Here is a 23973-nt window from a genome sequence, read left to right on the forward strand (position 1 = left end):
ATGATACCTCAACTTTGAAACTTAGAGTGACTCCACTTCCCCTTTCTTCCCAGGTTGAATACTAAATGATCTTGTGTTGTCAAAGGCATTGTAGAGGTTTGAGCTTTGGTTTTTAATCTGAATTCAAATATAGATTTTTTTCCATTTACCTATTACACAATTTCAGACAATTTGCTTAATTTGTCTGAGTCTGCACATCTAGTACATTACATGACAGGCAGGCTCAGTATTTTTCTAATAAATACATATTTCATCTTGGGTCTGGGAGGATAATGTCAACCAAATAAGATATTACAGTATTCCCAAAGTGTGAGACTAATGGAGGTACCAAGATAATTTTAGGCTGAACATAGACATGGCCTTAAGGACACTGAATCATACAGAGAAAACTCTTCTTTCAATTTTACTTCAATACTGCTGATTAGGTCAAGAAGAATTATCTCAGTTTGGTGCTATGTTTTAAAATTCTTTAATGCTTATTCATCCCCATTTTTAATCAAGAGAGATTCTGAGCCTTTATCAGGTAACATTTATTTAGAATTGAATCACATTTAGTATTAATTATACTTATTTTTACTTTGAAATTTAGGACAGGTCACAGTGCTTTTTCCATTTATAGAAAATGATACAAATTTTTCTTTTAAAATAAACTCATTCAAGTATAAAAGGTAAGTTGATTTAAAGAAAAATATCACTTAATAATAGTGGTATGAGGACATGGTGAAAATCGAGGATAATATTAAAATTACTGAAATTTGGGCAACACTAACTTATATGAATTATTAGAAACGATTGTGTTCAATACATTTCAAGGTGGCTATTAAGTTCATTCTGTAAGATGACAGTAGCAATTAGTGATGTATCAAGTATTGTTTTACAGTAGTCCCAAGAAAAAACTAGAAACAGTACAATGGTAAACTCAACACAGCTGCTGCTTTTCTTCTGTACCAGACCCTGGATATTGCATAAAAGCCCACGGGAGATAGTGGGAGACAGACACTAGATGTGGTATACAGGTCTCATTATCTCTTATCATTATCCTCCACCTTAGAGCTCTGCCTGCCCCACAAGGTAAACACTGTTGAAGTGGTAACCCGAAGGTGACAGAGACTGAGGGCTTTCAGGATGTAATTTTTTTCCTCCTTCACTTCTGGCCCAAACTTTCCTAGGATACATTATTGCAATAAATTTTACTGCCCGTTTCCATTCGGATGCACTTCAATACTAGCGATACCGCAGATAACATGGAGAATACACCTCAGCTTCCAGATTTTAAAAGTTACTCTCGTACTTTACCACTTGGTAGGTTAACCCCCAAGGTTTCGCTAAGAGAACTGCTAACACTGCCCGCGAGAGCTTCCCTCACGTGACCTCCTTAGAGCTCCGCGCGGAGGCACGCTGACGTCAAGACGTCATGCGACGTCCGGACGTCAGCGAGTCGCCGAGCGTCTTGGGCGTCCTGCCGGGGCCTTTAGTTGGGCCGTGGTTCGCAGTTTAAGTCTTCCTCCCTGCTTCCGAAAGCGTGTTTGAATCCTGTCTTTCAGCTCCCAGCGGGGGCGTCTTGGAGGAAACGGAGCCGGGGGTGATGGCGCCGTCGCGTCTCGGGACCCTCTCCTGACGATTCTGTTGCGCGGGGGGATGTGGACGCTTGCGGGTCAGGGCTGCTGGCGCAGACGCGCGCTGGCGGCTTGGGCCACCCGGGCGGCGCGTCGGGGGCTGCCCGGGCCTCGCCCCGCGCCGACCCGGGGAGCTGCAGCCGAGTCCAAGACTCCGGACAGGAGCTACAGCTCTGCGGACCGCAAGGTGACCGCCTCTGAGTTTCTCGTCAGCCAAGTTTTAAAACTTGGGGGGGGGCTTATTTTGCTACTGTTGTACTTGTTGGGTTTGGATACTTTTTCAGTTTAAACACTTCTAATCCTAATGCCTTCGCCCATTTTATGAAGATAAAAATTATACACCAACATCCATATTAAATTACTTATAAGTAATTTGGGAATTTGGGAATGTGTCGGCCTTCCTAGGACTACCTGTGAACGCAGGCTGCGCTTCTGAGAAGGGCGCGGGCTCCGCTCGGGTTTCTGACTCCATTGCTCACCAGTGTGACCTTGGGCAAGTCACGCCCTAACTTTCCTCATTGGTGATATCAGAAGTCTTTTATTGTTTATGCGAGGTGCTGGTCTCAGCATGTATTTAATTTTAAAAGCCTACTGGGGAAGCTGCTCGTTCCATTTTCGTGCAACTTTTTAGCCATGGGACTTGGGCAAGTTACCTGACCTTCCTGTGACTGTTTCTAACGTTGTTGAATGAGATGCTCATAAAACTCCGAATGGCTGTTTGTGAGGCTTGCGCGGTGTAAGGCACAGACCTTTTAGCCCAGTACCTAGACTATAAGGAGTGCTGGGTATGCCTTAGCTTCTGTTTGTTTTATTATTTCGTTTAGCCTCAGCCGGAGCAGGCTTGTGCAGTTCTGACTATTCCTGTGGTTGGAGGAGGTGGGGCTCCAGCGACTCTTAAAAACTGTACTGTCTGATAACTGTGAAGAGATAACAGTTTAGGCAGTAAAGTAACTGAATGCAAGTTGTGAGTAACTGCGGATAAAAAAGACTATAATTATTCGGTTTTACCCTTTTCTAAAATGCCTGTGGAATGTAAAATGGATTTATGTTGCAATTCTCAGATCTTAAAAATGGTGCAGGACTGTATATCTTTTGAATTGAATGTTGGGGGCGGGGGGAATCCACGGGGCAAACAAATCAGGTTTAGTTTTTTTGCAGAATTCCTTTCAGGTGTAGTTGCACTCTTATTGTGCGCCTTGTATTGGAGCACTTACAAAAAAAAAGGAAACTTAAGCTCACGAGAGTTGTGTATTTCATTGTAATTTCACTTTTTTTTGCTGGTTAGGAGATAAAAATTTGATTGGAAAAATGAAATGTTTTGAGTACAAAAAACTGACATATCTGCTTAAATACCAGTTTTTAGCAATTTGCAGTGAGTCTCAGTAAAACAGTAAAGGTGTATGCAACTAAAAATCAGAAGTTAACTTTTCAAAATATTTTAAGAATTAAAGTGATAAAAAAAAGAGGCTTTTTTTCCTGATGTGGTCATATTTTTTCCTTCTCTCTCTCCAAAGAAGTTGTCAAATAACAAAATCATCTAAATTAAACTTCTGAAGGCTCTACTAGGAGCACAGATTTTTAAGTAGACTGTTGATTAAATATGTGATGGGGGCGAAAACTTTTCCTTTTATTCTTTCAGCTTCTCTGTAGCTTTTTTGTTTCAAGAGATTTTGTTAGACCAGGTGCTCCACGGCAGTGGTAGCATTGGTCTGAGGCCTGTTAGGAACCGGGCCGCACAGCAGGAGGTGAGGTCCAGCGGGGGGGGGGGGGGGGGGGGAAGCTTCCTCTGCCGCCCCGCATCACTCCCCATCACTCGCATGGCTGCCTGAACCTCCCCCTGCCCCCCATCCATAGAACAATTGTCTTCCATGAAACCGGTCCCTGGTGCGAAAAAGGTTGGGGACCGCTGCTCTAAGGCTGTAGAGTTCTAGGTATCTTGTGTTCTCCATTCATGAAAGTACATTCAGTTCCTCATTGGCCCTCTACGTATCTTGTGTTCTCCATTCATGAAAGTACATTCAGTTCCTCATTGGCCCTCTATGTATCTTGTGTTCTCCATTCATGAAAGTACATTCAGTTCCTCATTGGCCCTCGAGTGATGGAAATATTATGAGACTTTTATTTAGCTATATGGTCACCTTTGACAGTGAAACCAATGTTTTTGATGGTCCTGTTGTAATCCATTGCTTGTAATACGACTTTAGCCATATGTCTCTTTACTGTCAGAGGAATAATATAAACAATATAAATGCTGTAAATGAAATTGTTCTAAGAAGACTAAAAGAACATTCTTTAATTTAGTATACTTGTTTCATATTGTGCACAATTTATACTCATAAATGTAATATGTCTCTCCCCTTTCTAGGAAAAAATTGATATGTCTAGATTCTCTGTTGAAAACACTAGAAATTTCAGTATCATTGCACATGTGGATCATGGCAAAAGTACTTTAGCAGACAGGCTCCTGGAACTAACAGGTATTTTCATTTTATATTCTATACCTAATTAATGGCAATGAATAATTGATAATTTTACCATGCTTTTTAAAAGTTTGGTTTTAATTGTATATGCAGTATTGTCTCTTTTTAAAAGCTCAGAAATATCAATAAACATTTGTATTTATAGGGGCAATTGATAAAACAAAAAATAATAAACAAGTTCTTGATAAATTGCAAGTGGAACGAGAAAGAGGAATCACTGTTAAAGCACAGACAGCGTCTCTCTTCTATGATTATGAAGGAAAGCAGTACCTTTTAAATCTCATCGATACACCGGTAAATTTAATATCAATTTTTTCTCTATTGTTAAAGTCAGCCTTGTATTAATACTGCTAACAAATCCTTTTTTCAGGTTTTGAACTGAACATTAAACACCTCACTTTGCTTTTTGTTTTCTCAGTGTTCTTATGTTAGTGTCAGTTGTTTCACAAGCACAGGCTAAAAAAGAAACCTATTAACTTTTTATCCAGTGGAGTCAATATATTTACCATAGTGCCCCTCCCTAAGAAACATTTAAACTCCAACACTTAGAGGCATTAATATTTTTTGTTTCTCAGGGCCATGTTGATTTTAGTTATGAAGTATCCAGGTCACTCTCAGCTTGCCAGGGTGTTTTACTTGTGGTGGATGCAAATGAGGTAGGTACTTTAATTTTATATGATGTGATATGCTACTTGGTTGTTCCAGGGTTTTCCTTAAAATGCTTTGGGAAATAGAATTTTTGTGTTTGAAGAAAATAAGATTTATTTTATTACTTAAAGTTATGTTTTGGTCCTGTTAATTTGAAGTTTTATTACACTAAAGTTGTCTGTGAAGTTGACTAGTTCATTCTTTCAAAAATGTTAAGAGAAATTGTTCAAGAGATTTTTGAAGTATGTCATGTTATATATACATCCTGCCAAAAAAACCTCAATTTTAAGCAGTTCTTAATCTGAGGTTTCAATTTTTTAGCAGAACTTGAAAATAAATCTTTATTTTTGAGGTCATTTGGGGTGTTTTTAAGGTAATAATTTGGGAAGTGTTAGGTTTAAAGAAACATGTCAATAACATTACCAAGTTCTCTGGTATAAATATAACCATAATAACATATTGAGATGAGAATATAAGAGCTATGATATACTATTTAAAGTAAGCTTTTGATATGTTTCAGTTTCTCACAGACTCTTCATTCAAAACCCAAAGATTTTTTTGTTGTTGTGTTAAATCTTCCCTGAGCCTGTCAGGGAGAGTCAGTCTCTACCTTACATACATATACTGGGCTTTACAAAATGTGTCACAAGAGTCCTTTGGGAGGCTTAGAGGTCTTTAAGGATCTGTGTTTTACTACTTTGTCTCCAAAGCCTAATACAGTGCCCTCTAAAAAACATTTCATGAACTGAAAGAAATTTTCACAGGGAATGATCCAGATGCATGGAAGTATAGATACCATAGTTTGCCTTGTACCTTTGCTTTTGATGAGGATGTGTGGAATGGTCTTGAATTACAACTTTTGCCATAAATGGTGGAATGATCATCTTAGTGTCTTGTGTCTTGTTATTTCCAGGGTATTCAAGCCCAAACTGTAGCAAACTTCTTTCTTGCTTTTGAAGCACAGCTATCGGTAATTCCAGTCATAAACAAGGTAATTTGTTAGCACAACAGTGCTATTTATTATTTTACTTTGTAAACTATATAAAGGAAAAGTCAAAAATCTGCGTGTAACTTTTGACTCCCCACAAACTTAACTACTAATGGCCTACTGTTGACCAAAGCCTTACCAGTAGCTTAAACAGTCTCTTAATGCATACTTTGTATGTTATATGTAGTTATATGTATTGTATACTATATTCTTACAATAAAGTAAGCTAAAGAAAATAAAATGCTAAGAAAATCATAAGGAGGAGAAAATATATTTACAGTACTCTATTTATCAATACCCTAAGTTTATGTCATCTGTTTATAAGGTGAATCATCTCTCAGTACTTACATCAATATTGTCTTAGGTGATACAAAACACCGTAGGTGTTATATGTATTACTGACACCAGACATCAAAAAATTAAAACATAATGTGAAAAAGAACTTCATATTCATTTGCAGGTATAATGATTCACACATTGATAATGAAGCAGAAATATGATTGCTTTATGGTATGATACTGTATGTGATTGCTTCATGGAAACCTAGCATATACACTAATGAATGAATCCTTACAAAGTTTTTATGGCATACAGTATTACAGTCACATTTATAACAGTATTGGAAACATTGCTACATTTTAAAAAAATATGCTTATATATAATTATAGGCTGATATGCAGTTTCTCCAGTTATGAGAGGCATACTGTATGGTAATGTAATTCTTTGAAAGCAAAGTTATAAAACAGTAAGAAAACCAACACATTATTAATTTTATGTTAAATATCACTCATCTTATGCCTTTGCTAGGGATAGGCTATCCACTCAATACAAGTCTTGCACATGATGTTCTACAAGTGTATTTTTACATATTTATTGAAAAAAAATCTGCACACAAGTGGACCTGTGCTGTTGAAACTCTTGTTATTCAAGGGTCAGTTGTATATTGGTGGGATTTATTTCTTTGAATTGCATATGATAAAATTGCAGCTCAAGCTCCTATACCCTGGCATGTAGTTGAGAAGATGGTCTCCCTGACTTACATGGAGTGATGGGGGGCTGTTTCTGTAGTAAAGGGCAGGGCAGGCACAATAGTGTTGGACTAAACCATATAAAGGAAAAGAAAAGGACCTTATGAACTAGGATGAAATAGTGTAACACAGGACACTTAACAGTTAAGTGCTAAATTGAGCAGTGTTGATAAAGCTTTTATATTTTAAAATTAATAAATTAAGAGTCTTAATTAAAAATCTGCATGGCATTCAGTTTTATTTTTTGATATTGAAGTTAGGTTTAAAAGAAGCAAGGTTGCTTATAGGTAAGACAGTTTGTTTTTATAAGTTATATCTAACTTATAAAATCGGTTTACATGGTGTTACTAAACTCTTCTGCCTTGAATAGCTAACTGCCTCAGTTTCATGCTTGCTCTGCTGTCTGCCTATTTTCAGTGGCCATGCTTGTTAAAATTATATTGCCTTTTTCTAGATTATTCTTATTTTAATACTTTTGAAAATAAAATCATAAAGGGGTCAGTTAGCTTAAAAGCAGGTATGCTTTTATCTATCTCCAAATACCACTAATAAATAATACATTTTAATTTAATTATATTAAGACATAATGAATTTTTCTTTTTAAGATAGATCTGAAGAATGCTGATCCTGAAAGCGTTGAAAAACAAATTGAAAAGGTGTTTGATATTCCAAGTGATGAATGTATTAAGGTAAAATACTCTTTTTTTTTTAGAAGACTTGGTTTTACTTTCAAAAATCTCAGGTAATTGGCCTAAGTATATTATTATCTTACAGTTCTACAAAGTTCTTTTTACTGATATTTCATTTGATCTTTGCCAAAAATCCCTATTATATGGTTAGGACAGATAGAAATTACTCTTATGATACAGTTGAAAAGACTAAGAGTCAAAGATTTTATCACTTTCTTAAGGTTATAGACCTAGTTAGCTAATGTGCCAGGACTAAAATGTAGGCCTCCTGCAACTCTTTATAGTATTATTTCTTGTATGCCATTTTGCCTCTATGGAAATATTCTCTTTGAAGAGCAGGGTCAGACTAATTTCAAGGCATATGTACATATCATTCTTGGAAATAGATTTTATTTATATCAAAGTTGATACTATTTTAAATTTGAATTTTTAAATTTACCTTTTAAATGGTGCTTTGGGTATTAAATAGCCATCACTGAACTGTGCTGTGCTACATGCTTGTGTAGTAAGTCTGTCAGTGCAGTAATATAATGTTTAGCTTCCACTTTCAATCTTGTTTGAGTTTTGAAAAAGCAAGTTTCAGCTGATGAAGTGAGTTTTTTTGGTTTTTTTTTAATTTTAACACATTGGCTGATTATATAAACTTGATAATAACGAGAAAAAGCAATAATTTTTTTTCTTGGATATATACGTAGAATTTAATGGTTTTTATTATGAAGAGGGACCTCATTGTAAGGCAGTTCTGAAATTATGGTATCATGACTTGGATTATGTTATATTGAAGTATAATTAACTGTTCAGATTTTAATAAATATTTACGAAATTCATTCATATACTTAATAGCAGTGAACAGTACAGGCAAGACCTCTGTCTCGTGTTTATATTCTGCTTGGGGAGGCACTCACTGAATAAGTAAAAAGAGAAGTAAGTATAGTAATTATTGAATGAGACATATGTTATCAAGGAAATACATTAACGGAGTGTATTGTTCCAGGTGGAATTACCATACTTAACAATGAAAAAAGTCTTTTTCTCAGAGAGGAGCTGTGATGCAGAGTAACTTAGGGAATTCTTCTCTGATGAACTGAGACTTGAAGAAATGAAGAGTTGGGAGAAATGCATTCTGGAAGAGGAAGGCGCAAGTGTAAAGGCTTGGCATGTTTGGCAAGGTTTGGCATGTTTAAGGAACAGAAAGAAGGCAAGTTAGATGAAACGGCTTTGTAGGTTAGGTGGGAATCAAGTCATTCTGGGACTCTTGCTGTGCTAAAGGGTTTAAAATTTTTAAGATAATGAAAGAATTTTAAAGCAAGAGAGGAAAATAAGCTGATCATTCAGGTTGCCTTATAGAGAATGGATTAAAAAAGGGTAAGAGGAGATATGGGGAAACCAGCTTGTAGTAGTAGCCCAGGTGCAAAATGGTGGTGGCTAAGTATGTGCTGCTGATGTTGAAGAAGTGGGCAAATTTGATGTGTATTTTGTGGATACTGTAGATTTTGCTGGTGTGTTACGTGTAAGGAAGTGAAATAAAGAATCAAGGAGGGTTTGGATTTGAGCAACTGGTTGAATACTGGTATTTGTTAATATGGAGAGGACTCGGGGAGGAACAGACATAGTGGGAAAATGAAAAGCTCTGTTTTGGACATAGTGGGTTTGAAATGTCTGTTAGACATCCAAGTAGAGATATTGCATAAATCTACAATTCTGGCATTTGTGGAGAGGGCTGAGTCGAAGATATTTAAAAGTCTGTAGCATGTATGTAGTATTGAGGCCACAGAAATGGATGCCGTTTCCTAGGGAGGAAGTGTAGGTAGAAAAAGAGGTCCTAGAAGCCAGACTACACTACATTATTATCAATTTGTAGGGGGTTTTGAGTAAGAATTTGAGAAGTATTAGAGAGTAGGATTCAGAAGAGGAGGATGCAAGGATTGAGTTTTCAGAGAGGTGAGAATATAGATTGTAACAAGAGAGAAGGCAAAGAGGTTGTGTATACAGGTGCAGATGGATTTGTATGTTTGGGTAAAGGAGTTTTTGATGTTTTCTGTTTCCTTAAATGAAGTAAGAGGCAACCGTATCTGAGAGTGAATTGGCCATAGGGAAAATGTGTAGATTGAAAAGGAAGGTGGTGTGAATTATCTTAATGAGCGACAATGTGAATTTAGTAAGGGATGTGTCCTGGGACTACCAGGAAATGTTAACTGCACATTGAGATCTGTGGTCATGAACTTACAGAAACCAACCAGACCAGTTACTTGACTTTTCTCCAGCAATGTTAAGCTGTTCTGATTATAGGCATAGAAAAGGCACATAGTTGGATGCAGTCACAGTTGAGGTTTTACCAACTGCTTAGGATAGAGAATAAAAAGTAGTTAAACAGAGTGATCACAAACAGTTGACCCTTGGAGTCTCAGCTGTGAAAAGAGGCAGGGGGGTGAATGGATAATGAAAAAAAAAAGTAGCCTATTCAGTGGATTAGAGGTTGTGATCTTAAAGGATTGTTGCAAAGAATGTACTAGAGTCTAAAGCAGTGGTTCTCATTAGGGGGTAGTTTTGCCCCTAGGAAACATTTGGCAATGTCTGAAGTCCTTTTTTGTTGTCACACTGGGGGATGGATGCTACTGGCATCTTGTGGGTAGATGAGAATCCATGGATACTGTTAAGCATCTTACAGTTCATAGAACAGCCCCCCAAACAAAGAATTATCCAGCCCAAAATGTCCTTAGTGTCGAGTTGAGAAACTCTGATCTAGAGGGACTTTAAAGGGTAAGAGGAAGTATTCATGGAATTGGGTTTGAAATAAAGATTTCAGAGATAAGTTCAATTACTGGTAATGACAAAGGTGAGTCAAATGCACATGTGTTTTGAGTCTTTTGACCTGTATTTTCAGTGTGAGAACAATAGTAATAATATGCCCTACAGTTACCTGTATGATATCCACAAATACTGCTTATTCACACAGCAACCTTGAGGTTTAGGTAAAATATGAAAAATCAGTTCATTTATCAGATGAAGAATTTGAAGCTTAAAGAAATGTGTATTGTTTGAAGTCATTTATTACATGTGGAGTGATGATTATAACCCAGATTTTTTTGAACTCTTAGTCCACTGTTCTTTCAATACCATAATCAGAATGCTTTTGTAATTTAATACCAGAGAATCACCTAACTGTAATGGAAGGGCAGTTGTTGATATGTTATATGCTTTGTGCTTCCTTTTACCAAGTTCTTCAAGCAAATTGATAAATTTTAGAGTTCTTTTTCCCTTCTAATTATAAAGCTCAGTCACAAGGATAGAAAAGTGAAGTCTTAACTTTTTCAGTGTTTGTTTCACATACATATTTTTAGATTTCTGCTAAACTTGGAACGAATGTTGAAAGTGTTCTTCAGGCAGTCATCAAAAGAATACCCCCGTATGTATTTTGCTCTTTTTATACTATTTGTTTAACAGTACAAGGTCCATCAGTTTGATCTGCTATTTTAGCTTAGTAGCTATGGCAAATGTACTCTTTGCAGTCAGTGAGAATAAATTTTTAATTTATTTTTAGTAACATATAGAAGGCAAATACAGTATAGAAAAATAAAAGAAAAAAGGATGATAGAGATCTCTTAACAATTATTGCAATAGACTTGAATACATTGGTAATTATTGTTTTTTCTTAATCCTGAACAAATATATTTAATCAGTTTCATAAGTAATTTAAAAACAGTCATTTAAAATGTATTTAAAACTTGAGGTCGAATTAAAACTAATATAGGCATTATACCTTATAGAAACGTCCTTTTATTTTAGCTGTCAGTTAATCAACTGTACTAGAATAAATTAAGCATAATATTTGAGTTAAAAAGGTGTTATATTAAGATTTTAATTTATTTATTATTTAAATTTAATTTATTAGTGTTTGTTCTTTACTTATTTTTAATAGTCCTAAAGTGCATCGCAAAAATCCCTTGAGAGCTTTGGTATTTGACTCCACCTTTGACCAGTATAGGGGTGTGATTGCCAATGTAGCATTATTTGATGGAGTGGTTTCCAAAGGAGATAAAATTGTATCTGCGCATACTCAAAAGACATATGAAGTTAACGAAGTAGGAGTTCTGAATCCTAATGAGCAGCCAACTCACAAACTGTAAGTAATCTGCATTAGTAATTAAAAGACACTTGTATGTGTTTCTGTCACAGCCTTTCTTAACTTGGTGCGCTTAGAATGATCCCAATTTGATAACTTAGAAAAAAAACAAAACCTGATTATTGAATGCAACTACATAGTGAATCCTCTTTGAAAAAGAATCTCATGTGTGAGGGACAGTAGGGATTTGATGTATTTTTTTATTCCTTTTGACTAGCCACAACTAATTTTATATTCTGGTTGCAGACTGGGTCCAACATTGATGTACTTGATGAGACAGTGGAAGAGATAATTCTCTCATCCATATCCATGTCCATACTGGGTATCAATTATTGACATTTAATTTTTTTGTAATTAGATTTTTCAACATAAAATAGTGAAGAAAATTCGATAATTGTTTTCTTTAGTGTGGAATTCATGGTAAAACTTTGATTAACAAGAATTTATGGTGTTTGAGGTTAGCAAGGTAGTGTACATTATAAAACTGAGTTCTGAGTTCACTTATAAAACAAATATTTATTGAGTGCCTATTCCATTAGTACCCCAGATACTAAGATAGATTACCTTGGGCACATAGTTTTCTAAGGTCTTTGTTTCATCATTTGTCAAATTCAGGATATGAACCAGGTGACTATATAGGCCACAATTGATAGTTTAATGTTGTATGTCTAAAACTGCACTATTTTGTCCTTTTTTTAGGTAATTGAAAGTCATAAAGTCTATTGTAATTTTTTCAAATATTTCTAAAATCTGTCTATATCTTATTTAAGTATAGTTGATTTACAGTATTATATTAGTTTCAGGCATACAGCATTATGGTTCAGTATTTTTATAGATTATACATTAAGAGTTATTGCAAGATAATGGCTATAATTCCCTGTGCTATGCAAAGTCTGTCTATATTGTGTCGCATATATATTGACAATTACTGCATCTTTAGTAAAGATTTTTGTACCTCATCCTAAATGGAAATTATCATTTAGGAAGTTTGCTTTAAAAAAAAAAAAAAGCTACAACTCTGAAATCTTGGATTTGCTCTTCCTGCAAGAGGCACATCAAACAGATAATCAGATTTGTTGAGAGTTCACATTTTTTTGCTTGGTTAAAATTTTTCTTTTCTTTTTTAAAGGACATTTGTAATATAATTCACTAATAAAACAAATATTACAAGGAGCGTTTTATGTTTCTGCATTTATCAGTTTCACTGTTGTTTAATATGCAGAGGTGGGCAGAGTCATTAAGAAGGTCCCTAGGCTTATTGTATTGCAGAGGTCCTTGGTAATGGATTGTAAGGCATGGGATGTTCTTTTGCTGACGATTCTTAGAGTTGAGAATTGATATGTAGCACTTAGTTTCAGTTTGATGAGGTTTTGTTTGGAAAGTGTGATCATTTCCTAGAAGAGTAGAGCTGATTGTGAGTGTGCACATGAAACATGAAAACAGTAAATATTTCCATATAATAATTTTATTTAGATATGCAGGACAGGTGGGCTATCTGATTGCTGGGATGAAAGATGTCACTGAAGCACAAATAGGAGATACATTATATTTACATAAACAACCAGTGGAACCCTTGCCTGGGTTTAAATCAGCGAAGCCAATGGTATTTGCAGGTGAGGAGCACACATATTCAAAGGATAAGGGCCAGTTTACTCTAAATTGAAATAAAATTTATTAGAAATACTCATTTTAAAGAGCAGCTAATTCCTGTTAAAATAACAGTTACTCTGTTTTTCTTAATTTTTTTTTTTTGTGGGCGTGCTATTTACATAGCAGTTAATTGCATATGTATGGTGAAACTTTATGTGGGAGATAATTTCCTAAATTTTTTTAGGACTTCTTAAAAATTAACCTTTTAAACAAGCCCTCTGATATATTGGAAGAGCACAGTAATATGAACTTCCTTCTTGTTTCACTAGAGAGTAGGTCATTGTGTTTGAAATACTTTCCTAATTAGGATGTTTTTATTACTGATTATCAGTGGACATTTACTGACTGCCTTCCCCTTAGCTGGCCTTTCTTTAATACTGTATTATACTAGTGTAGGCATGGCAGAGAAGAGTGTCACCTCATGTGTGCATAACTTCAGAACCTCTTATTTCTGCATTATATTACATACATTTGAAAAAGGAAGACCTGATTGAAGGTCATCTGGTTACTCTGTACCGGGTATCCATTCCTTGTTTCCTCGCTTTTGTATTTCTCATTGGGAATTATAAATGTTGTTTAACTCTCCCTGCCCCTGTTAAGACAAAGTCAGTCATCTGGATTTTGAAGAACTTAAGAGGTGAGGACTTGGGTTTGAGGTGAAAGAGAATCTGACGAATCAGTAGTTCTTGTTTTCATTTCTACCTCTGCTTTTTATCTGCTCATGGAATTTCATTTGTGGTTGTGGATGTCTTGCACTTTTGTTTCTTAAAATAAACACAATGTATTTTCCTGATAGGCTTAATTCCCATGGTTCTTTTTTGTTTTCTCTGTATTTTTTGCAAAAGCAAAAACATCACTTTGAGTGTGAATCTAGTGGTAAATTCAACGTTTATGAAACTCGCAAAATACTTTGAAGCCGATTTAACTTAATATTTATAGTTTTCTTAGCAAACCAGTATTTTGGTCAGTGAAATACAGAAAGTAATTTAAAAGCTAAGCGATTAATTTTGAACTTGGCAGCAGTGCATATTAGCTTTTCTAGGCAGCGTTTCACATGTGATAATTAGAAATCATTGTGTCCCCAGGAATGTACCCTATAGACCAATCTGAATATAATAACCTGAAGAGTGCTATAGAAAAACTGACTCTAAATGATTCCAGTGTGACAGTTCATCGGGATAGTAGCCTTGCCCTAGGTGCTGGCTGGAGGTAAGATTCAGTTATGTTGTAGTGTTCCATTTTTATTGAAAAGTAAAGTTTAAATGGTGTATTGCTCTTTAACATTTCTGAAGATAAGTTCATATTAGTGTAAAATGAACTAAACAATGTCTGCCTATTTCTCACTGTGGATTCATATTCTGTGGGTAAGTTTTAAAGCTATTTTACCAATGGAAGATTTTATCTTATTTAATGAATTTATGCTAGCATTTAATTATGATGTGATAGATTGAATGACTCTTTTGATTCCACTCCTCCCCCACAAAGTAGCAGTATATTCATCAAAGAAAATACAGCCCGTGGGACATAAACATTTTGGAGTTTGGCTTTTTCTCCCCCAGGTTAGGATTTCTTGGACTTCTGCATATGGAAGTTTTCAACCAGCGACTTGAGCAAGAATATAATGCTTCTGTTATTTTGACAACACCTACTGTTCCATATAAAGCTGTTCTTTCATCAGCAAAATTGATAAAGGTACTGTTGTGAGTCAGCATACAAAGGAAAACTCAATAAATGTATGTGGGTGTGTATGTGTGTGCAGAATACAAGAGAAATATTTTAGTACACCAGTAGCTGAATAGCTATTAAAACTAAATATTTCTTGATTAATAGTAATAAAAGTTGAATTACCTTATGATGGAGAAGTTACTTGAGAACTAATTTATGCAGTATTTTTCTTAACCTGATAAAACGTCCACATTATCAATACTAGTCTGTTACTAAGGGTAAAAAGTAGAGTTAGTTCTGAAAATACTGTTCAAAATTCAGCACAAAGATTAAGAGTATAATTTCGGTCATAAGTAATTCATCTTATGAAAAGTAAAGCATTCTGTCCTACGTGGTGGTAGGAAATTTAGATTTCAAGTTAACAGTAGAGACAATATTGTATTCAGTCTAAGTGGCAATCTATTCATTTTAAACAAATATTAACTGGCATCTGTAAATATTTTCCAACAAAATTAACTTGGGAAACTACTTACACTGCCTTATAAGGAGCAGATTAAAATGTATCCTTCCATCATATTTTTCTAAGTGGTGTACACAATGTGTTTTAGTAAACGTCAATAACCAGAATATATTAATGATGGTTATTAATGTTAAAGATTACAGTTGGAGAGTTTTTAATCTAAAGTGTGTTAAGATAATATTCTAACCTTTAAGAATTCTTTTGTGTTTATTCCAACACATTCAGTAACAGTAAATTCTAATATATATTATAAATAACAAATTTTAAAACATTGTAATTATTAAGATTTCTTTTTAACTATTGGTGATTTTTCTTATTTTTAGGAATACAGAGAAAAGGAAATTACAATCATCAATCCTGCACAATTCCCTGATAAGTCAAAAGTAACAGAATATTTGGAGCCGATTGTTTTGGGCACCATTATCACACCAGATAAATATACTGGAAAAATAATGATGCTTTGCCAGGTATAAATGTAATACTGTTTGATACAAAAGTAAACTTTAGTCTTCTCAAACAGTGGTACCCAGCTTAGGTTTTGAATTGTTTCTCTCGGCAGTGCACGTTGAATTTAACAAAAGAAATTTTCATAAAGATCTATATATATTTTACCTATTTATACATGTAGATATACATATATATAATTACAGTATTTTGATTTTTAAATAAGAAAATAGAGCCAGAATTTTTGATCATCTGTGTTAGTTTATTGAATTGATATTTTAGCCTAAAGGAAAGGAATTTGATGGCCTTTTAACTTGAGTAAGGTATAATTTCCTTTCGCCTTTTTGAGTATTTGAAATTGAGTATCATTTGAAAGATAATTATAATACTTTAGAGACCTTTGTTTGGAAGGTATTCCTCAGTTTGCTTTAGTTCTTGCCACATTGTAATAAATGATTTAATCCACAAATTTGATATAATCATAGTCCTTAAAAAGTACGTATTTGAAATATTCTGACATATTGAAAAGAACTCTCAAATGACTAGTGGACTTGAATTTTAATTGTCTTGTCACAAAAAAATTTAACTTTAGTCGCTTAATTTCTCTGGGCCTAAATTTCTTTTATTTGTAAAATAAGAAATTAGAACTTTGACTTTATCTGTAGCTAATTTGATTTATTGTTAAATGAAATACTGTATAATTAAAAAAGACAAAGTAGTTTGATAAAGACAAAGGATTAAAAGCTTTGGTAGCAAATATATTGTAATTGAGATACAAAATGGTTCTTCCTGTATTATAAATATTGGTCAGATGTTTTTACTAGATCATTAAAAAAATATTCCTTCGTTTTGCCCATTCTTTAAAGTTGATAATTGACATCTTCCTATATCCATTAAATAAACCATTATTTGATTAGGTTATCATTCAATACATTTTTTATTCCCTTTTCAGGCTCGAAGAGCAGTTCAGAAGAATATGATGTATATTGATCAAAATAGAATAATGCTTAAATATCTCTTCCCTTTGAATGAAATTGTGGTGGATTTTTATGATTCTTTGAAATCTCTGTCTTCTGGATATGCTAGGTAAAAATTTAATGGGAAACTCTGATACTTAGACAATTTTTTATGAAATATTGACCAGCAAGTGTTTACTAATACTCCACTTATTTAATCTCAGTGATCTTGAAGATGGTTGAGAATCACACTGTAAGGTTAGAAAAGCTTGGAGCAAGCTTATAGGTGTTACAGAGTACTTGTAATTTGCTTAATGGAAGAATGAATTTCTTTGATTCATCAAACTATTACTCCTTTCTTTTTTTTTTTTTTGCGGTACGCGGGCCTCTCACTGTTGTGGCCTCTCCCGGTGCGGAGCACAGGCTCCGGACGCGCAGGCTCAGTGGCCATGGCTCACGGGCCCAGCCACTCCGCGGCATGTGGAATCCTCCCGGACCGGGGCATAAACCCGTGTCCCCTGCATCAGCAGGCGGACTCTCAACCACTGCGTCACCAGGGAAGCCCCTATTACTCCTCTCTTAATGGCAAAAATTTTAGTGCCCTGTTCATGAGAGGAGCTGTACTCCTGTATTTCGATTAAAAATTATAATAATTTGAAAAAGCTACTATGACCTCAGTGACACTTTTAAAATGTATTTGTATGTTATGTAATCCTAGGAGCATCTGTGTACATTTGGAAAATAGAAGCACATATTTAGTCTGTAAAAAATGCTAGGTGTGCCTCTGTATTTGTGAACACTTCAATAACTTGGTCTTCTCAGGAATAAGTGGTCTGCATCATGAAAACCATTATCTTATCCCATAAAAGTACATGGAGGAACAGCCTGGTAAAACTGAAGAAAGAGTATAGCATTGTGGGAGTATTTTTTGTTAAGGCAAATAACTCTAGGTGCCCTTAGTGTCCTAAAATCCTACATTACTAGATAACATATACTAGGATATAAAGGAAATGTAAAATATAATGGGGAAGTTGATGGAAAAGTGAATGTTCACATCTGTAAAACATGCATGAATGTACATTCATACTTAAAATTAACATTCAAAGAAAGATCCCAACATTTTGAAGAACATGCTACAGTGACCTGGAAGTTTACTTTGTGAAATGAGCTTTTCAGTGAAGAGAGTCAGCATAACTCTTGATACAAAGGAATCTTCTTTATTTGTATTGAGAATTTATTTTTTCTAATACGTCACCGAATTTTTTTCCTATGTCTTCTTTCAGACAAGAGCTTGAGCAAATAAGTAGCAATGTAATTTAAAATAAACTGAATTGAGGCAGTAAGTTGTTAAACAATTACTATAATTTAAAGAATGATTACTAAGTGTTTATAACACTTTTAACAAGTCTGTGAATTCTAGTTTGCATTTGGGTACGACTTTCTGAGTTAAGTGGTCTTAAAAATCTTTTAGCATGGAAAATTAAATATATTTCACATTAAGTGAGAGAACATGGTTTATTTTGAACTATGTAAAAATAATTCCAGCTTCCAAAATTAAGGTAATTTTTATGTTCAAAAATACATGTGGATAATTTTTCATGTTCTAAAAAATTGAAATTCTAAGATTTTGGAGCATAGAAAATTATAAAGCTGTAAACAAGGTGGAAAGTCCAGGGACTAAGTCTATGTCTTATCTCCTCTTATTCTGCATAGTACTTAACATGGTACCTTTATATAGTATATGATTAATGATGTTTGTTGAAAAAAGGAAGGATTTTAGCAACACTTTAGACAGTAATCGGGTTTTAGAGAGTATTAGTGTCACTTAGTGACCTTCCTGCTGAAAACCTTTCGAAGCCAAACATTTGCAACTCTAGGCACCGGTTTGTTTTAAAATTAAGGCAGGGGCTTCCCTGGTGGCGCAGTGGTTGAGAGTCCGCTTGCCGATGCAGGGGACACGGGTTCATGCCCCGGTCGGGGAAGATCCCACATGCTGCGGAGAAGCTAGGCCCGTGAGCCATGGCCGCTGAGCCTGCGCGTCCGGAGCCTGTGCTCTGCACCGGGAGAGGCCACAACAGTGAGAGGCCTGTGTACCGCAAAATTAAATAAAATAAAATTAAATTACGGCAGGAGGAATACACATGTTCTCGTCCATAATTGCAAAGACATGAAAGCATAATTGAAATTTTCTTTCTCATAAGACATCAGTTTTGTAAGTTAAACCTGTTTTGATTAGCACTTTAAGCTTTTGACCATATCGTTAATAGAAATAGTTGACACTAAATGCATATTGTGCTCAGCTAGGCTCTGTTCTTAACACTTTTTATGTACTAGGCTGTTCAAGTGCTTTACGTGTATTAACTCATTTCATTCTCAAAAAAGCCCTGTGAAGGTTCACACTGAAGAGCCATATATGAAGTCCAGAAGTCTCATTTATTAATGGCTGCTTAGCACTGTCATAGCATTTATTTAACTGGTAATAGAAAACTAGAAAGAAACCCAACTCATGAGTCTGAGAATGACTCACTAGAATGTACTGTTGTCTACAGCCAGCCAGCTGCTAGGAGGGAACATTGGGTAGGTGACATTTTCTTTCAGTGATCCATTTTCTTAGCCTGGCTTCACAGTTTTTTCCCCTTCCTTTAGTAGAGCATGTTCCCCTTGATTTTTGTACCTAATTTCATAAATGTAAAAAGATGAGGACGTTTGTTCCTTACCGTGGTCATGTAGATCAATTCATCTACAATTTATATGTAACATTTTGTTTGAAAGTTAGATCTGTTGGGAAGGATATGGCAGGAGGTAGAAAAAAGATATTTTGAAAAGAAAAAAAATGTAGTCTCTTGGGAAATATAATGTTTATCTATCACTTGGACATTTTTCCTTGTTAGTTTTGACTACGAAGATGCAGGCTACCAGACTGCAGAACTTGTAAAAATGGATATTCTACTGAATGGAAATATTGTAGAAGAGCTAGTAACTGTTGTACACAAGTAAGTTGAATAGAAACTAAGCACAGAATGTGAAAGTACCCACTTTTTGACGTTTTCATTTAATTATTGGTTGCTCATTTTTATTTGACAGCTACATTTTGAAAACTTAATTAAAGGTAATTAAATTTCCATGTACTAGTTTTTCCTTCCATTCTTTTTCCATGCTTCTCTTTCCAAACTGTTAAAAGGAGAACAGAATTACAATAGCCAAAAATAGTAGTGTCATGGAAAGAAATGTTTCCCTTACCACATGAGACAAAGTAAAAGAAAATGTTTTTTAAACTATGATAAATTTAGAATTGAGAACAAAAAGTTTCTTATTTTCATTAAAACTTTTATAATAATGAAAAATGAAATCCCCTGTATGTTCAAGGAATAGTGGATTGGTTAAAATAAATTATGGGGCACCCATATAATAAATCTATTAAGCCATTAAAATTATATTGTAGAGTAATATTTGGTGATGTATAAAATGTCTATTAAGTAAAAAAGTAGAATATATCATAAACACTATGATCCAAACTGTAAAAAACAATTAAATATAAATATGTATGCAGAAAAATAACTACAAGGATGGATATATGTTTAACAAACATTCTAGAATGTTTTACAGTGGTATTCTATGGGTGAGGGAAGCCCGTCAAGGATGGTTTTTATTCTCTAATGTATGTTTTGCTAGATTTTCTGTAATTGTTAGTTTTGCAATCAGAAAGGTCATATACGATTCAGAGATTAAGTGATGCTTATGTTAAACAAGTTCCATTTGTATCTCCTTAATAGCCTTTACATTGACTATGCATATTAACTAGAAAGCTACTTTAAATATTCTTATTTAGGATATGTGAATAACTGCATTTTTTCTATCTCAGAGACAAAGCATACTCTGCTGGTAAAGCCATATGTGAACGTCTGAAGGATTCTCTTCCTAGGCAGCTGTTTGAGATAGCAATTCAAGCTGCTCTTGGAAGCAAAATCATTGCAAGAGAAACGTGAGTTGAAATTCATTTTTCAACCAACACTGGTTGGTTTTAGCAGTGATATACATAGAAAATGAAAGAATATTAAAAAACTTAACATTGTCCTAAACTTTATTCCTACTTATAGATACATTAATCTCTTAATTCTACTAAAGTGATGACTATTACTTTGAATTACTTATACGACACTTTTGGGTGATAATTATTTAGTTATTAATATATATGCTGTGAGGAGTTTTATTTCCATTTATTTTATTCAGTGACCCCACTGAATTTCATAGTTAATGAATTTCTATAAAGTTTTTATGGTTTTATCTCTTTAAGTAGATTATAAACTAATAGGAACTGGAATTAAAAAGGTGTTGGAGGTAATTCTTGCAAGAGACAAAACTAAATTATGATTTTTACTTGAAGCATTTAATATCACTTCCCCAGAGCCAGTCAGGTTGTAAATTGTAAAGGTGAGAGAGGAATGCTGGTATGATGTTAGGCTTCAGGGGTTTGCAGTAGTCTTGGGATAAATTGTAAGCCTCTGTTTGCAGTGAATTTCATTTCCTAACACCATTTTGCTTTAGTTATTTTGTGTTTCATAAATGCCCAGAGATTAGGCAGAGTGAAGTTTATTTATAATAGGGGAACATCCAGGAAAATGCAATTTAAAACAGTTAGCAAATAATCATTCAAACATAAATGTGCTGAGGTAGAGAATACCTTAAAGAAGACTTTTATACCTTCTTATGGAATACAAAAAAGTGGAGCTATTTTCAAATTTTGATCCTCCAAATTTCTCATACATTATAGAAATAGATTAGTTTATTGCTCCTTAAATGACTGTATTAAAATTATTTTGTTTTCCCTGAAATGGGTTTTGTAAAATATATCGTTCTTTATATTCCTAGTCACTCTTGACCCACATTCGGTAGAGTTAGTAATGAGATAATAACCCTTTTAGTTTTTTTGGTAGTGGTAGTAGTAGTAGTATTTTTAGGTTGAGCTGGAAATGACCTTTTATAATTGTTGTAATCAAGCTCATACCATGCTTAAATTTGACCTCTTCAAGACTGCCCACAAGCCTTGACCTTTTTTTATTCTTAACAAAGTTTGTGTTGATATTCATGTTGAATTAATTTTCTATTTTATTCCAAATACGTGAAAATAAATACAAGAGCATTTAAGCTATCTAATTATTTGCTTACGGCAATTTTATATAGGCGTGACCTGATCTTAATATGTTTCCTGAAGGGGAGATTGATTTTGAAAATAAGTACTTTTAAATAGTATAAGTTATGTACTTATACAGAACTTTCTCGTTTACAGTGTGAAAGCCTATAGGAAAAATGTTTTGGCAAAATGCGTACGTATCTACATGTGTTCTATTTTGTAATATACCTATTTTATAAGTTTAGAATCAGAGGGGGTATAAATACATTGGTTTCCACTGTTGGTTTTTATAATACCTTTTATCTCATCTCCATGTTTTCTTTTTAAATAGGTAAATTTCAGCTTGACTTTAATAATAGCATACTCATTTTGATCACATTTTCCCATCTTATTTTTAAAATTTTCCTTATGTGCAACTGTCTAAGAACATTTTTATAATAGTTATGATCAGGATAATGTTTTATTGTTTTAATTTATAAGGACAGATTTTGAAGACAATAACTATGTCTTACAATGGGAGTTGAAACTGAAATTGAACTCCATCTCTCCTGCATTACTTTGCCAAGTTTGCTGTTTCGTCTATTAAAAAAAAAAAGATTAAGTTATTATGAGAATTAAATGATAAATGCTTTTTCTAAATCCTTAGCATAGGGACTGACACATTTAAGCCTATGTGAGTCTCTGTATTAGACTACAGCTAAATCTAAAATTTCAAGCCCTTGAATCAGTAAGGAGATGGATAACTTTTCCTTGACATGCATAATGTTGTACTGGGTTTCCTTGAGGATCTTCATCTTCTTCCAAAAACAAATAAATAAATAAAGCCTTTATTCTTTTGAGAAGACAGTAAAATTAGGATCTGCTTGGGCGTAACTTTGGAAGTTACCCTTAGGAAGACACTTTGCAGGTGTCTACTTCATGGATAATAATTGTAAAGTTTTTGTAATTGTATTGATGTCTCTTGGTAATTGTAGGATTATTTTTCTGTGGAGTGATTTGGACTTGTAGTTTTTAAAAATGTTTTTCAGTATGGTGGTGATATTACCCGAAAAATGAAACTTTTGAAGAGACAAGCAGAAGGAAAGAAAAAACTAAGGAAAGTTGGCAATGTTGAAGTTCCAAAAGATGCTTTTATAAAAGTTCTGAAAACACAATCTGATAAATAATTGGTGGGAAAATATAAGGAATTTTCATAAATTAAAAATTGTGTATCTTTTATTTTTTCTTTGTAATTTATAATATGTTGAACACAACAGAATGAAAATTATAAAATTTGCTTGTTACTTTCCAGGTTTTCAGTTTTAAATAACCTCTTGGCTTTTCTTCGAAAGAGAGTCATGGGTGGATAAGAGCATAGATTCTGAAGCCATATTGCCTGGTTTCAAATTTCTGTTCCACCACTCACTAGGCAAAGTGACGTTGGCCAAATTACCCTCTCTTTGTCTGTTTACTCTTTAGTAAAATCAGGATTATACTATTACTTACCTCCATAGGCTGTGAAGATTAAATATGTTTACAATATTCAGAAGACTGCATGACACCTAGTCAGTGCTCAGTGAATCTTAATTTTTCAAGCATATTCTTTACTCACACTAAAAGGCCCCGTACTTAAGATTCTATCTAGTTTCAAGCCCAAGATACAATATTTTCATAATCACCTCAAGTATCAACTTGTTAGATGGATATATTTAGATATATATGAATCTGTTATTCAATATTCAAATAACAGCATCTAGACATGTGCTGTAGTTTTTCATAAAATTTTTACAAATGTTACTTTGAAACTAGACAGTTTACATATGCATATAAATTAAAATGATAGGGGCTGTCTTATTCTGAGAATTAAAATGCATTTGTGCAAAGTGATAGATGTTTGATATTAGCAGCAGCTGTTATTAATGACAGTTTAATAATGATTGCCTAGATTTCATAATTGAGGAGACTGAGTAAATAACTTAAGGTCACATAGCCAGTAAACAGTTGTGTTACTTTCAAAGCGTGTCTACTCAAGTCAATAAACAAACCAGAGTGCAGA

At 34.2% G+C, this 23973-nt stretch overlaps 1 protein-coding gene across 6 annotated transcripts; it reads left to right on the forward strand.

Moving 5' to 3' along the window:
- Positions 1-1430: 1430 nt before the first annotated feature.
- On the forward strand, positions 1431-23154 carry GUF1 (GTP binding elongation factor GUF1). 6 transcript variants are annotated; one of them, XM_067735848.1, is made up of 17 exons: positions 1431-1803; positions 3982-4093; positions 4242-4390; positions 4672-4752; positions 5658-5735; positions 7366-7449; positions 10791-10855; positions 11369-11572; positions 13046-13185; positions 14308-14431; positions 14782-14914; positions 15731-15874; positions 16804-16937; positions 19699-19800; positions 20670-20789; positions 22095-22131; positions 22967-23154. In XM_067735848.1, exons 1-17 carry the CDS (start codon positions 1639-1641, stop codon positions 23102-23104), a joined length of 2010 nt encoding a protein of 669 aa, XP_067591949.1. In that variant the 5' UTR covers positions 1431-1638; the 3' UTR covers positions 23105-23154. The 6 variants fall into 6 exon arrangements, with proteins under 6 accessions (XP_067591949.1, XP_067591950.1, XP_067591951.1 ...); XM_067735849.1 differs by lacking the exon at positions 22967-23154 and adding an exon at positions 22419-22960; XM_067735850.1 differs by lacking the exon at positions 22095-22131.
- Positions 23155-23973: the final 819 nt, after the last annotated feature.

This window comes from Pseudorca crassidens, chromosome 4, assembly GCF_039906515.1.
Source record: "Pseudorca crassidens isolate mPseCra1 chromosome 4, mPseCra1.hap1, whole genome shotgun sequence".
NCBI classification, from domain to species: Eukaryota; Metazoa; Chordata; class Mammalia; order Artiodactyla; family Delphinidae; genus Pseudorca; species Pseudorca crassidens.

Excerpts from the sequence above, each read along its gene's own strand:
- GUF1 (XM_067735848.1), top strand. The coding sequence starts at position 1,639 with ATGTGGACGCTTGCGGGTCAGGGCTGCTGGCGCAGACGCGCGCTGGCG. Across the intron at positions 4,391-4,671 it reads TAAATCTCATCGATACACCG|GGCCATGTTGATTTTAGTTA; the intron begins GTAAATTTAATA and ends TTTGTTTCTCAG. Across the intron at positions 7,450-10,790 it reads CAAGTGATGAATGTATTAAG|ATTTCTGCTAAACTTGGAAC; the intron begins GTAAAATACTCT and ends ACATATTTTTAG.